This window comes from Podarcis tiliguerta (assembly GCF_965153285.1).
Source record: "Podarcis tiliguerta genome assembly, chromosome: 8".
Taxonomy (NCBI): Eukaryota; Metazoa; Chordata; class Lepidosauria; order Squamata; family Lacertidae; genus Podarcis; species Podarcis tiliguerta.
In genome coordinates, this window is record NC_139541.1 from 42299781 (window position 1) to 42315996 (window position 16216).

At 42.6% G+C, this 16216-nt stretch overlaps 1 protein-coding gene across 2 annotated transcripts in view; it reads left to right on the forward strand.

Annotated features, from left to right (window-relative positions):
* The window catches only part of PSKH1 (protein serine kinase H1), a 33355-nt gene that overhangs the window by 4749 nt on the left and 12390 nt on the right, over positions 1–16216 (forward strand). For both annotated transcript variants that reach the window (XM_083453369.1, XM_083453370.1), the window contains exon 2: positions 468–1486. In XM_083453369.1, the coding sequence (XP_083309495.1) occupies positions 566–1486 (921 nt within the window). In that variant the 5' untranslated portion in view covers positions 468–565. The remainder of the gene's footprint in view (positions 1–467; positions 1487–16216) is intronic.

The following is a 16216-nucleotide window of genomic DNA, read 5'->3' on the forward strand; positions in this document are numbered from 1 at the left end:
TCATGACAGAGCTGTGGTTTAAAGCACACTTACACTCCCCCTTCCTAATTATATTTTCTGGGAAGCCAAGTCTCCTGAGTCATAGTAGAGATAATTTCCAAGTGATTGAATAAGCAGGAGAAAGAATTGAGGTTATTAATATGGTTCAGCTCAGACATCACACAGAGGTATGGTTTGTGTCAGTCTTCCTCCAAGCTGGTGTCTTCCAGATGTTTTGGACTACAATTCCCATCAACTCCAGGGATGGTGGAAGTTGTATTCTAATGGGTGCCAGGCTGTGCAAACTATGGTTTGCAAATCTACTTCAAACTGTAGTTATTGATTCTGATTTGTTGGTGATCACAAACTGTGGTTTAAGAATTCAAATATTGCACTAAAACCTGAATTAAGCTTATGTGCAGAAAGGAAGGAGGCATTTATTGAATAACTGTAGTATGCTCATCTCTCTCTCTCTCTTTCCGCTCCAGCTTCCTGGGATGTCGTGGAGATTGGAATTGTTCCAGACATGCTTGCTCTGGTGTTGCTCTGGGAGAACACCTTGATGGATGATTAGTACCATTCAGTGATGGGCTGTGGGACTAGCAAAGTACTTCCTGAGCCTCCCAAGGATGTTCATTTGGATCTCGTTAAAAAGGTGGAGCCATATACTGGTTATAAAACTGACATATATAAGCACTTCATCAAGGGTGATGGAGATGCCATCAAATCTGCTATCCCTTCTCCTCCTCGTCACACTAACCCACATGTGGAACAGGCAGAGCCTCGCAAGAACAGAGTGGCAAAGTACCGTGCAAAATTTGATCCCAGAGTGACAGCCAAGTATGATATCAAAGCCCTGATTGGCCGAGGCAGCTTTAGTCGTGTAGTACGGGTGGAGCACAAGGCTACCAAGCAGCCGTATGCAATCAAGTTAATAGAGACTAAGTACCGTGAAGGAAGGGAAGTGTGTGAGTCAGAGCTGTGTGTGTTGCGTCGTGTTCGGCACACCAATATCATCCAGCTCATTGAAGTGTTTGAGACTCAGGAGCGTGTCTACATGGTGATGGAATTGGCCACTGGAGGGGAGTTGTTTGACCGAATCATTGCCAAAGGTTCCTTCACGGAAAGGGATGCTACCCGAGTGCTGCAAATGGTGTTGGATGGAGTTAAATACTTACATACATTGGGCATAACTCACAGGGACTTAAAGCCAGAGAACTTGCTCTATTACCACCCAGGCATGGATTCTAAAATAATGATCACAGACTTTGGGCTGGCGAGTGCTCGAAAGAAGGGAGACGACTGCTTAATGAAGACTACCTGTGGGACACCAGAGTATATTGCCCCAGAGATCTTGGTCAGAAAGCCCTACACAAACTCAGTAGACATGTGGGCACTGGGTGTGATCTCATACATCCTACTAAGTGGGACGATGCCTTTTGAAGATGACAACCGCACCCGCTTGTATCGGCAAATTCTGAAAGGAAAGTACAGTTACTCAGGGGAGGTGAGTGTGTCAAGGTTCCAGCAAGGGAGTGCCTGTTGTGCCAGTGTATTCTGTGATGGTCTGAAATCTCTGGTCTCTACAGGAAACACCCTCATCCTTAAATCTTGAAGCCTACTGCAACCCTGGTCCTTTAAAAGCTACTGCTTTCAGAATATATAGTGTATGTTTTTTTCTTTCAGAAATTAGGCCCCCTTTTGCACAAAATGTCTTACAAGAAACAACAACAATGAGGTTGTCTGGGTGAAAGCAAAAGTAACAAGTGATTTCCAAGCAGTGGGAATCTCTGCCCCTGCTAATGGGGGGTGGTAAGGATGGGGGGTGGTAAGGCCAGGCTTTTTCAGAAATGGAATTGAGAGTCATTTATCCATTTTTTGGAGATGTATTGCATTTCCTCTAAAGGAAAAAAAAACCCTCTCAAAATGGTTTGCAAAGAAGAAAAATGTAAGAGAAGTATTAAACTAATACAAAAATTCTTATTTTTCTTACATAAATTAACATTATTTAACATTTTAGCATTGGAATGGTTGGCTTTTAAGCAGTTTGGGAGACCTCACTCCTCTGGAAGATAGAAGAATGCATGGGAGCTCTGCCAAGTCTTTACAACAGCTTCAGATGGGATGAGTTGAAAAGCCATTCCCCTCTAGGAGTCTGCCTGTCCTCAGGAAAGATGGAGCTAAATCTAACTTCTGAGTCTTGTCTGGTGCTGTTCAAAAGACCAGTGGACTCTCCAGAAGTTGTTGGGACACCAGCTTCCATCAGCTCTGGCTAGCATGGCCAATGGCCAGGGCGAATGGGAGCTGTTGTTTAGTAATATTTGGAGAGGCACACATTCTCTGGAGAGGCAATGCTTTAGAGGCTATTTCTAGGGGGTGCTGGCATGTATCAATTAAATCTGTCATTGTACTGCTTTGGTCTGCTTCATTGTGTGTCTTATGGTTATAGAAAGAAGAATATATGAATGTGGAGATAAGTTTTATACTTCCTTCAATAAGTTACACTCAGAAATAGAAATAATTCAACTATTGCCCCTAGTGGCATCTTAGCAAGAACTGAGCCAAATGTTTTATATGTGTAAGAGAGCAATTTTTCAGTCGGGGGTTGAGAAGTGACAGTAAAATAACTGACTGAAAAACAAACGAGGTACTTGCTAGTTCTCAGGCTGTGATGACATTTCAGTAATGGATGAAGAGTCCTTTTTATATTATTTGGGGTGTAATGTTCTAGATGCTAAATCAGGATATAAGTTGCTTTTGAAAACATTGAGGCAATTTTCATGGCTGTGCAGGTTTTGATAAGTCTTCCAAATAATGTGCAGTTGGTCACTCTTTGATTTGACTTGTAGCTTCTGTATGTTTGTGGCTGGGTTGTGTCAGGCAGTCAGATTTCACAAGCACGTAGGCACCCCATTTATATTCTGTAGAGGAGTAGTAGTAGTAGTTGTTGTTGTTGGTTATTTTGCCATGCCTGTTTTGCTTCCTGTAGACCACAGCCAGTGAATCCAGATGATCCAACTAGTTTCCCTTTTTGTGAATTGTGAATGAATCTGACAGCTGCTATGTCCTGGCACTGATTTAAGCAGCATGTTTCACAGTGTTTAGGAATGAGTGATAATCAATGAAGAAGTAGGTCAAAGAGCTGATAGTGGGTGGTAGGCTCCCAAGCCCCCCCCCCCAAGTAATGGGTGTCTTGAAGAAACCATGCTTCTGCTAACCTGATAAATCTTGGAGAATCAGTTTTCTTCTTCTTATCTTTTCTGGTGTAATGGGAAGAAATCAGCCATAAGCTTGTTTTATCACTGGCCTTCCAAAAACAAATTAAGAGAACTTTTATTACACAGAAATCCTTTAAAACTGCACTGGATGCAGCTGTGGCAAACTGAGTGTAAGATTGAGAATGCAGGAGAAAAAGGCTGCTACAGAAAGGCCCCTACCCCCCCTTTTTAGCTTTAACTCTGTGAAATGAACACACTTTTATCTGACAGTGGCACTCCCAAGAGGCATGTCTGTGGAGATCCGATCATAGAGTTATAGATTCGCCTGCAGTGACCCTCTGGGCTAAAGCATAAGAAATGTGCTTTTGAACCAGGGAGGAGAGTTAACATAGGCTCTCATAGAATTTCACAGGCAGAGAACTTGCATCATAGAAGAATCCAAAAAAGGTTAGATGTTTTTCCTTCTCTTCCTATCCCCAAAAGAAAAGGTGTACTTTCCAAGACAAGGCTTGCCTCAAATGCTGAACTGAGATTGTGGAGTCCTATTGAGAGAGAGAGATGTGAAAGCTGATATTCAGGCTGACTTGTGAAGTATTTCCATTTTCTTGATGAGAAATGAAGAGAGCTTACAATTTGGGTTCCTTTCCTGGAGCAGTGTCTGTTTTCAAGAGGCTAGTAGGCAATTGATGGGAAAGCTATACCTTAATAGCTCATTTAGGTCCTGCTGACCTCAACTACTCTAATTATCATTCTCTGGCTCCTCATGGTATAGAGTTGATGGCAAAGGCATGGCGTTTAAGGCAGTCTGGGGATAAGTGACTTGGCAAGCCCTTTTGATGATGTTAGCTCCCTGGGTAAGGGTTACAATGCTTATCGAAGCTGGATCAGTACAGCCTATCCATCAGGAACTAATTGTGTTCTCCCCTGCCACCCTGCTCCCTGCTGCTCTTTCTTTGCTTTATCAGGGCTTTGCTAAATAAGCTGAAGGGGCTAGTTTTACTGTCAAAAATCCTACAGGTAACATAGCAGAAAACTTATTCTACTGTTCTAGTGTTTCCATTAGAGAGGAGGGTTCACATGCTTTTCAGAAATGTATCCTGTCACTCTTTTGCATTTCTGATTTGATGCTAACAAACTAGAAGGCTTCCAACTACTTAAAAGTTGGAATTCAAGGGAGAAGTATCTATTTGCAACTTGGCATAATATGTGGAGTACAGGTACTGGAGGCTGTTGGCCTGTGGGGAAACTTAGTGCTTGGGAGCTGGTGTAGTGTAGAGGCTGATGTATAAATCAGGAAGTCCCAGCTTCAAATGTCACCTCTACCTTGAACTCATTAAGCTGCTTTAGGCAAGTTCCTTTTCACGGCCCTGGTTCTCCCATCTACAGTATGGGGGATAAAAACGCAGACTTAGGATTGTTGTAAAAATTACTGGAAAATATACATGGAACCAAGGACCTTATACCAAGTCAGGTGGTTGTTTTACTCCGTATTGTTCTCAATGACTGGCAGGCAGTCTCAGGCAGGATTTGTTCCCAGCTCGACCTGGAGATGCTGAGTATTGAACCTGGGACCCTTCTGCATGCAAAACAAATGATCTACCTCTGAGTTATGCCTACTTCTTCTTGAAAGCACTTTGCCAATGTTACAATACTAAGACTTGCAACAAAATGTTGCAGTGTATCATCACCTTTGTAGAGGAGTGCTCCTCTTCAAGGTTCCAATCAGCCATGTCTTCCACCTTGATTTTCCATCTTTTTGGGTAGGAGGTTATCTCCACAGAATCTTTGCTGCGGTTTGTGACCCTGCTGAGTCAAGATCAAGATGTCCTTTGGTCACAACAGTGGCAATGCTCAGGCCAGAGTCTGTTTCTGTTTCTAGTTGAATGCTACCATGTCATGCATCACCACAGTTCCCCATACCACTGCCATCCTGTTCCCCAAGCTCAGGTCACTATTCATATCATCTGGAATGATTCCCTCTCCTACCGTTTGTCTTGAAACAGACAGTGTAGTGCTGTAGAGAGTTACAGTCCTGGCAAGCTCTGAGTAATATTTGCAATAGTGCATGGAGCCTACGTTTGACAGAGTGGCAGGCAAACAGTTAGTTGTTTTACTATTATGTTCACCCATAATGGAAGCCATTAGCTGCATGTCATAAGAAGAGAAAAGAGTCCTGTTGGATAAGGCCAAAGGCTCATTTAGTCTAGCTTATCCTATTATCCCAGAAGCAGGATATGAGTGCAGCATCACTCTCCCTACTTGTGACCTAGCAAGCTGTATTTAGAGCCTTCAACAATGAAGACAGAACATACCTATCATGGCCAATAGTCACTTATTAATTTATCTAATCTTGTTTTAAAGCCATGAAAGTTGATGGCCACCAATACATAATTGTGGGAGTGAATTCCATAGTTGAACTATGCCCAGTGTGAAGAAGTACATTGCTTTTCCTGTGCTGAATCATACAACATTCAGCTTCCATTATGAGAGAGGGAGAAAAAGTGTTCTCTATCCAATTTCTCCAACTATGCTGCCATGCATCTTAAATGCTGTCAGTCTGGCCTCAGTGGCTCAGCCTTTCAGCAGCCCCTCCTAGATGGCATCATAAGAGTTGACTGGTACTCCGGCAAATAATTTTTGCATAGAACAACTTGGAAGTTCGTTGAAATAAATTGCATCATTTTTGTGTCTTCATTTCTACTTGCCCCCACGTTCTTTGGTGCCTTTTGCTTGAACTGCTGCATTCTCAAATTCTTCCGTATATTGTTTGTGTTTCCTGGCTGCTCTGTCTCTGTGCTTGTTGTCTTAGATCCAGAACATTGTAGTGGTTAGAGTGTCAGGCTAGGAGTGGGGAGAATGGAGTTGAAATTCTCACTGAGCCATGAAGCTCACTGAGTGCCCTTGAGCCAGTCAGTTACTACCGCATTTTTTGCTCTATAAGACTCACTTTTTCCCTCCTAAAAAGTAAGGGGAAATGTGTGTGCGTCTTATGGAGCGAATGCAGGCTGCGCAGCTATCACAGAAGCCAGAACAGCAAGAGGGATTGCTGCTTTCACTGCGCAGCTATCCCTCTTGCTGTTCTGGCTTCTGAGATTCAGAATATTTTTTTTCTTGTTTTCCTCCTCCAAAAACTAGGTGCGTCTTGTGGTCTGGTGCGTCTTATAGAGCGAAAAATACGGTATTTCTTTTGAACCTAGCTGATATCTGAAGAGCATTACAAAGATTATTATTAAATTTTTATACTGCCCTTCATCTGAATATCACAGGGCAGTTTACATTATAAAAACACAAAAACACATACCATAAAAAGAAAATAAAACAATGCCTGCCATCGATGGTTTAAAAGACCCTAGATTGTTTAGGAGAAGAGGGATGTTTTTGCCTGACACCTAAAGATAGTAACAAAGGTGCCAGGCAAGGCTCCCTGGAGAGAGCATTCCACAAGAGGGGAGATAAAGGGTCGAGAAACCCAGTGTTGGTGCAGTGATTAAAAGTGTTGGACTATGACAGTGCAGTTCACTGAGTAAATGTGGGCCAGTCGGTCTGTCAGCCTAACCTACATCACAGGGGAAGGGGAGAACCATACATGCCATGCTGAGCAACATGGAGGAAGGCAGGATAAAAAATTAACAAATCCTCTTTGCCTTGGCTTTTACTTCAAGATCTACTTTTACTTACTAAAGAAGCCCAGTGGAATCTGCGGGGAATGTTTTAGAGGACATGTCTAGAGTTACTGGAAGCAAAGTAAGAATCCTGAAAACATACTTTGTAAACTTTCCTGATCATAATTTAAAAAGTGTAGGCTGCATTATCTGTCTTGAAAGAGTGGCTGAAATCTATTGTCATGGATATTTGTTGACTCGCTTGAGTAAATGGTCCACCAACGTCACACCCCCCCCTTCCTTTACTTTGTGACTCACACCAGCTTTTATTCTCTGATGAATACCACCTTCAGATGGGATGAGGCTTAAACACCTTGACGCACAATGCACTTTGAAGGGTCGTGTTGCATATTTAGCCTGGAACACGATGTGGTGCATAACAGTTTCTGGTTGACATTAGCTTGGGTTAGTGTGAAATGGAGGCATACAGAATTATAAAAGGGAAAGGGAAAGGAACATAACATAAATATTCAAAGACTGCCTTTGTATTTAAGCTCCTCCTAACACCATAGCATCTGCCTTCTTCCCATTTGACACTCAAGCTTAGCTTTTTGCTATGACTTCACCAAGTCAGCTTCACGGGACACAGTCCAAATAAAATTGGGATATCGTAAATATGTGTGATTTTTCCTCCACTCCTCAATGCAAAAACATGTTTACTCATGGGAATTGGTATCCCAAACATGTAAGGGCTGTGTGCCATGTGGGGATGCAGGAGGAGCAGTGCAAATAAAGGGACAGTTTTTGCTGGTGCCAGTGGGAGAGCATCTGCTTTGCATGCAGAAGGCCTCAGTTTCCAGTATCTCCATGTAGGACTGGGAGAAACCCCTTTCTGAAGCCCTGGAGATCTGGTCCACACATGCAATATTGAGCTGGATGGACCAATGGTATATAAGTGTATGGCCGCTTCCTGTGTTCTTGTGCACAGCCCTAAAAGAAAACTAAACATTCCCAAGTCTCATCTAAAAGCAAGCAGGAATTCAGTGCATGTGCATTGATCTCAGTGGAAATTTGGCTTGCCTTTACTAGCAGGGATGTGTGTTTATGATGTTATGGTATTATTATTGTTACCACTATTATTTATTTATTTATTTATACACTGTTTTTCCCCTGACAGGAATTCAAGGCAGCTTACAGATAAAATATCGTGCAGTCAGATATTTTGGTGCTAAAAATATTTATACTTTAAACATCAACTTTAGGCAGGCAGTTTGCCACTTTAACTTTTGTACCCACTTGTCAATCCATAACTCCCTGGATGGCTTACTACAAAATATTCATAGCATATAACAAGAAAATATAGCCATAATAATAAAGTGCTGCGATCCTGTATTGACTTACCTGGCAATAAGCTCCACTGAACTCCACTGCGTTTTCTTTTGAGTAGGATTGAACTATCAATGCCAGTAAGAGCCCAGAAAATTGAAAGTCATTTTTCTTTGACCCCCTTCATCACATTTGGCACTGTTACAAAAACGGTCCTGACTTTGGTAGACTTCCACCACACTTTGATAGTAGGGGCATTCAAGAGGTGGCTGATTGTAACAGCGAGGGAGCAGGAGGTCTTTTGGTTAATGCTTTTTCTCCATACATCCCTATAAATGACTGCACAGTTCTTCTGAGGCTTCTGAGGATTTGACTTTCCTGCAATAGTTACAGAAGAATGTTCCCAGCAGGAAACTAACCCAGCTGAGACTATAAGGTTGTTTCTTTCTTTCCATTGACTGATATACAGTATTTGATTTTCTTTTTGAAATTTGAAAGGTCTGAATGCCTGTTTCAAAGGATTATTCATTCCAACTCCCTCCTTACCTGTAGAAAGGGTGCTTGGAAGGTAAAATTCAATCTGATGTTTTCCATGCTTGGCCACACTGGCTGCTTCAAACATAACATGATGAATGAAATACATTCAAAGACAGCACAAATTAGAGGGCCCTTTGAAAGAGGTGTTTCACTTTCCTTGGTCCACTTTGTGCTTTTTTGGCTGGATGTGAAGATTTGGCTGTCTCCTTGGATGGTGCTTTGGAAGCAACTTTTGGATTTTTAAGATTGTCTTCCTAGTGGTCTTATTAGAACCACCCCCACCCCCACCATGTGTGAGATGCATTAAATGTTGCACATATTTCCCACAGAGGCCTAAAATTGTGCGTATGTACAAGAATGAACAAACAAATCAATGAAAGTTCTGACTGGAATAAATAGAGGATAGAAAATTCAGCTTTTACTGAGAAGAGGAACTGTTTTTAAGTGCACCTGAGAGTTCTGTCTCCTGGAAGAGAAGAGAAATCCATTTACAGAGGAATGTGCTCTTGCGTCCCAGATGAAGAGAGCATTGAGCGAGTATGGGTGAAGGCTGCATGTGACCTGAGGGGCCTCTACTTAAGAGACAGAGTGTTCTGGTCTCTCTCTCTCTCCCCCCCCTTTCTTTCTTTCATTTTTTTTCTTTCAAGACGGAGGAACATTGAAAAGAGCCTGAAATAGGCTGTCTCCATGCCTGAGGTGGAACGTTGAGGTCAGCCTGACAAATGCACACTCTATGATGAGGCTCAGAAGCCTTTTTTGCTCTGCCTCTTTTTCTTATTTCCTACACCTGACCTTAATGCAACTGTTCATCTCAGGCAGAGGTAGCCAACGTGGTGCCCTTTAGTTGCTGTTGGGTTACAACTGCCGCTATCCCTGACCATTGACCATGCTGGCTGGGGCTGATGGGAGTTGGGGATCCAGCAACATCTGAAGGGCATCATATTGTCTGTCTGCAGTGCTGATGTAGTTGACGTGGTTTTGTGTGGCTAACTAACTGGAACAGTGGTAGAAACTTTTGCAGAATTAGGAACTCATGTAGCAATGCCAACATCCTGCTTGGTTACCTAGGGTGAGTGCAAATCTGCTCGAAGTAACCAGATATCCTGTAGTAAAGATGTTTCTTTGGGGAAGGGGAGAATGGACCTATATTTGGACCTGTATTGCAAGCTGAATTTGACACTTCTCATTGTCAGTTTCTATGAATTACTAAGCATCTGTATTGTTTTCTGTAAAATGTCCACTTTCCATTATGGTGCATTAATTATAAACTTCTTTGAGTCTCCAGGAGAGTATTTTTCTCAAAAAACATTGGTACCTCGGGTTAAGCACTTCATTCGTTCTGGAGTTCCGTTCCTAACCTGAAACTGTTCTTAACCTGAAGCATCACTTTAGCTGATGGGGCCTCCTGCTGCCGCTGCACCGCTAGTGCGATTTCTGTTCTCATCCTGAAACAAAGTTCTTAACCCAAGGTACTATTTCTGGGTTAGCGGAGTCTGTAACCTGAAGAATCTGTAGCCCAAGGTACCACTGTAAAGTGAAATAGTTTGAAAATCACACATCAAACACTTGTTTGAGATGGAAGTGAGTTCCTTGAATAATACTGGGACAAAACTAGTATTGCATTTGTTAAAATAAATGTGATTATTTAGAGAACGTGGAGAATATCAAATCAAGCATACAAATGCACACACTCACAAAGCTTCTAGCTCTGATTTAAATGTGACAGAATGCACAGTACGCATTGTAGTTTATTTGCCTTCTGAATGTGCTCAGTCCATTTAATAAAATGAGAGGGATAGTCTCCCATCAGAATAGAGTGAAGACTTCTTCTGCAGCATGAATCCCCTGAAGAGTAAAGAGGCTATCCCAGTTGCTGCATCCCTTTTAGACTTATTTGTTCACCGTCTTGACATCATAAATACATAGTTTCAACAGACCGTTAAAATATTTTGGGCTTGGGTCCCTTTTGACACAAGCCTGATTTGCCATTCTTAAAGAGAGAGCAAAATATGTTGGCCTTACGTCACAACTGACTGGCAAGTTGTATAAGTAGAGGACGGCAAAGTTGGGCTATAATGCAAATAATTCCATTCCCCCCCCCCCCCCGTCACAGGGCATTGCAAAACCTTGTGAATAACCGAAGTAAACATTCCTGGAAAACTAAAAAAAGAAAGAAACCAAACTAGTTTAACTAATAATGCATGTTTCTTTTGGTCACAATGGGAACCCACTGAACCCACCAGGCAATATGGTGAATCTATTCAGCTGCATATGGAGCCAGCAGAAGAGCCTGTTCTTTCGGCCATACTAAGTCCACACATACAATGCAATTCTTTGGTGACCTAGAGGCTTTTTCTTGCCATTTACACCAGAAGGAAAATTTCTTCCTTTTCTAATACAATATTTTTATCTTATAAAATACACAAAATCTTATCATAAATAAGTAAATATACAATAGATTATCTTGATACATTTGTCATGAATATAAACTGATGGAAGTATCGAAAAGACTCAACATCTGTAAATTATTACAAATATTCTGCTCCTCAGAAAATCATGTATAAACCTGTTGTTACATTAATATTAAAATTTCTAAAGATTTATACCTTCTCAGAAAAATGTTGCAACTGTGCCTTCTATTTCTGGGAGCCAACATGGCGTAGTGGTTAAGAGCGGTGGACTCATAATCTGGTGAACCAGGTTTGCTTCCCCGCTCCTCCACATGCAGCTGCTGGGTGACCTTGGGCCAGTCACACTTCTCTGAAGTCTCTCAGCCTCACTCACCCCACAGAGTGTTTGTTGTGGGGCGAGGAAGGGAAAGGAGATTGTTAGCCACTTTGAGACTCCTTAAGGGGAGTGAAAGGTGAGATATCAAGTCCAAACTCTTCTTCTTTCCTCAGCTTTCGATATCATCAATCATGGCATCCACCTGGGAGATGGGCTTCCGGGGCACTGTTCCGCCATGCTTTCAATCTTATCTCCACGGCTGGTTCCAGAAGGTAGCATTGGATGAGTGCTCCTTAGCCCCTTGGATTTTGAGCTATAGGGTGCCACAGGACATAATAATGTCTCTGGTGCTATTTAACATCTACATTAAACCATTGGGAGCATTCATTAGGAGTTTTAGAGTAGGGGTAGGCAACCTAAGGCCCAGGGGCCGGATGCAGCCCAATTGCCTTCTAAATCTGGCTCGTGGACGGTCCAGGAATCTGTGTGTTTTTACATGAGTAGAATGTGGTGGGCTAGATGAAGGCTGCTCCTTTTCTGTGGAATAGCATTCCTTGTCAAGATATGGCAGGTGCCCATTATCTGCCCTTCCCAGAAACAACTGAAGACTTTTTTGTTCTGACAAGCTATCCCAGCTGGAGAAATCCAACTCTTCTGAAAGCTACTAAAAGCAAAGCCATTTTCAACAAATCTATTAGTCTTTGTATTGATATAGACATAACAAGCCCAATCAGTTTATTTTTCAACTCTTTTATAGTTGAAACCTTATTTAATCTCCAGCATTCATCATCATTTATTGTAGCTGCCATAACTATATGCACTGTAAGTTGAGAACCTACATTTTACTACATTTAACACAAACTAAGAGCAACTGTTACTGTAAAGACAAGAAGGTTTATTGAACTCTTCCAAAAACCAAGCAAACCTTCCCACCCTGCTTGCTCAAATATGTCTCTTATCATTCTGTCCAAGCTCTGGTTTATGTTTACTTTATTCCCACCACCCCTTGTGTGGTCCAGTCTTTTTGAGAATTGGTAGTTTTGTCTGTCCCTCTCCTCCTTTCCCTCCTGCAGTTCTGGGAGAGTGCCAGTCTGGAGTCCCCAAACATGCTTCCCAATTAGTTATTTGTTTGGACCTAAATTCTTTTCTGGAAGAATTGTGTGGTTCTGCTAAAACCTGAGAATCAGCTCAAGCAACCAATCAAGCATTGATTGGTTAAATGGTAAGCTGTTCAGACAGTTGGTTATGGGGAGGAAGCTTCCCGCTGTCAGCTGTTTGTAGCACATGCTGATACTGGATTTGCCGGCCCAGCTATATAGATTCATGCCCAGTGGCTTGTAGCTTGCAGAGTTCCCATACTGTGGCATGCTGCACATGAGGAACGTCTCTCCTGGGGGAGCCTTTATTTTGAGATATTTCAGGAGATTGATTTCCAGAGTGATTGGGAAACTAACTTACAGCTGTATTATCCTAGACCAAAGGGGGTTCAAATCTTGTGGAGATTGCACGATGAGTACAATTCAAGAGATTTGTCTAGTTACGTGTCTGTCGTCTTGAACTTTCTGAGATATATGGAGTGACATTCCTGGTGACATCCAGATCTATTAATGGCTTAACTGCTTGCCAGTACCCACTTAAAACAAGGCAGCACAAAATTTCCTTTATATTGTTCATTTATCAAGGAACATCAGTGGATACATCTGGAGCCCTTCATGGTCTGTTTTTGCATGATGTGTCAAGTCACCAGACTCTTCCTGTAGACCTGGATTTGCCAACCTCTTTGAGCCTGTGGGCACATTAGCAAACCAGAAAAATGCTTGAGGGCACCACACACATGCCACAACTCTTCCTCCCAGACTGTAGGGCCTCTAAAATTGTCCAAATGTCACAGTTAGGTTTCAAAAAAGGAGTCTTATTAGCCAGATGTAATTTCAGTGGGAGGATGGGACCTTACCATGCACCAGGGAAACCTTCTGTGCCATCGAGCAGTAGTTGTTAGCAGTGATATGTTGCTCTCCTGGCTTCCCAACACTGCATGTCACTGCCAGTTACTGGAGGGAGAGGGGCAAGGCATTGGGAACTTTGATGCAGTGCAGGCACAGTGGTGGAACCAACCTGATGCTCCTCCAGGGGAGCAATACTATTAATAGCAGAGCAAGTGACTATGTGTAGGCAGTCAGCTGAATAAACCCATTAGGGCTAGGGCCAACCTAGCCAAGGCCAGTGTTTCTGTTCCCCTTCTTCCCTTGTGGTTCTGTACTCCCCACCCCATCCCATTCCTTGCTATATTGCTGTTTTCCCTATTTATGATATTGGTGTTGCTTAATAACCGCTTCAGAAACCAAACATTTAGTTTGGCTGAGCCAGTCCAGTCTCTGGCAAATTTATATATAGTTATCCTTGCCCTGATTTGAGAAATGGGCCACTCTGGTACTCTTGCAGCAGAGAGTCTATTATAGCATTTTAGGCTGGGAGGTTTGTGTCTCCACAAATTTTGATTGCATGACTTAGAATCCTGAGAATCTCCTCTCCCTTTTTCTTTAAATGCCTGTTTCCAGCCCTCAAGGTAGCAAAGAGAAGCTTGAAAGTGTGTTGGCAATGCCTGTATACTATCAAAAGAAATTGTGGGGAGCAAATGGAAGAGGATTTGCTGTCAGCAGGGTTTCTGTGGCCTACATAACTTCTTGCCTTTCCCCATGACTAGCTGAATAACTTCTATAAATCTTCTAAATTTGCATAGTCTATGCATATTGCAGTATCCCGTATTTCTTGGTGTTGAATTTGATCTACCTTAGACAAGAATTATACCTGCTTTTGGGTTGCTATAACCATGGGTCCTTCTAGCTCAGTTTTGTCAATGCTGGCTGGCAGAGGCTCTCCAGTGTTTCACAGTTTCCCAGCCTTATCTGGAGACATCGGGTATTGAATCCTATGGCACTCAAAGCCAGTGCTCTGCCACTGATCTACAGCCCTTCAAGAGTACAGGGCTGCCATCTGTTTCTGTACTTCTGTGTTGTTAAGAAACGCAAGTAACCCAGACAGTACAAAATAAGGGTGGTGCCTGTTGAGGATGGTACCCACCGAAGATGCAGCAATTGTTTACGGCGGCTTTACTTTTTCATTTGAACAGTGTTTTACAGGGTTTCTGACTGCTTGGCTTGCTCAGGCTTTTGCTGACTACCACCAACTGCCTGGCAATCTGTTTCTCAGGATTCATTAACTTCTTTTCTCTGGTGTGTAAGAAAAAAGTATTTCTTGCTTGAGTGGGTTGATGCATTTAAGTTTGCCTAGTGCTTGGTCTTAAATGTGGCTGCCTTTAGTTGTGCATAGTGTATGCCTGTGTCTTAAGACTCTGTTTCTTAGGATGATGTGTGTCTGTTGTATGTTATCCAATGACCTCTTTTTAACAAGGTGTTTGTGCAAGGGAGACCACGTTGGCTATTTTCATTTGAGAAAACTAGGTTATAGGAGATGATGGCACCAGATGGCCGCATATCCTTAGAGTGCTGTGGATTATTAAAGGGTTTGTCATGCTCTTATCCTTTTTTCCTCCCTCTCGATACTGTCAAGTGCCCATTGCTTAAGATCTGTCATGAGTTGTGTCATCTAAGAGCAGGGGTGGGCCTAATTTCAAAAGCTCTCTGGAAGTGATCAGATCTCTGGCAAGAGTGATCCTGTAGGAGAGAAGAAGAAGGGGTGGCAGAAATTAAAAAGCCCAACTCTACCATGTGTGCCTGGACGGATTATCCCCAAGCGAATGCAACTTTAAACAGAAGACAGGTTCCCCATTCCTGTTTTAGAGGCTGTATAGTTCAGGGCCTTAACACACCCTGGTCTGATTTAGAACTCCTAGGTACCCATACTTTCCTGTTAGATGTTGGTAGGCCCCTCATCAATGGCACAAGAATCTATTGGAAGGAGTGCTGGCAATTCTTCTCAATGTCTTATTCATCTTGCTATGTATACAGCTGATCCCACAGTTTTGGTGAGGAAGGCTTATAATTGTGGAAGGGAAAAACCTCTACATTGCTGTCCCTGTTGAAAGCCTGGAGCACACATCATCATAAGATGATAGAGTTGTGCTTCTTCTAGGCTGGGAGATTCCTGTTGTTGCACAGGCAGTCCTGATTCATCTAGCCGATCAGCTCCTGATCCCAGTTTTATTCTTCTTGTTCAGGAATTAGAAGCATGTCCTTGGAAGCCTGCCCTCAGGTCACTGATGTTGGGGGCTGACACTGTGAGGCCAGAAGTACTGTGATATAATTCTTTCCAGCCCAGATTACATCTGAAAGAATTTTTAAGCTGAACATTAAAATAAGCAATACTTCTGAGTATGGGGACGGGTCAGAGAGGGGCAGTGGTAGTTTCTACTTTTTTTCTCTTAAGAGGCCCAGATAAAGGATAAAGTATTCAATCTTCTCCTGCTATTAGTGCTGGCTACAGGGAAAATATTGTCCTAGTTCACACAGGAGCCTGTAAACAAGGCTCTGGGTGACTGTAGCAGCAACTAAGGATTCCAACAGCTACTACAGCCAGTTGCAGAGAGCCCCCCTCAGTCCTCTCTCATTGTGGCTGCTCACCCTTCCTATGGCAGTAATGCTTGCTTTCTTGCTTCTGCTGATCCAAGAGGGTGAAGGAAGTAATTGCTTGCTGCAATTCATTGGGAATCCAGTAGCTCTATTTTTATTTTTGCTTCTTTGAATTCTTTGCTTGGAAACCTTTAAGGTGCATCACAGACAGAAGTCACCTGGATCCCCGACTCTTTAATGGATCGCCTCATCTCAGATCAAAATAAACATACCCACTCCAGATGTCTGCCATGAGAAG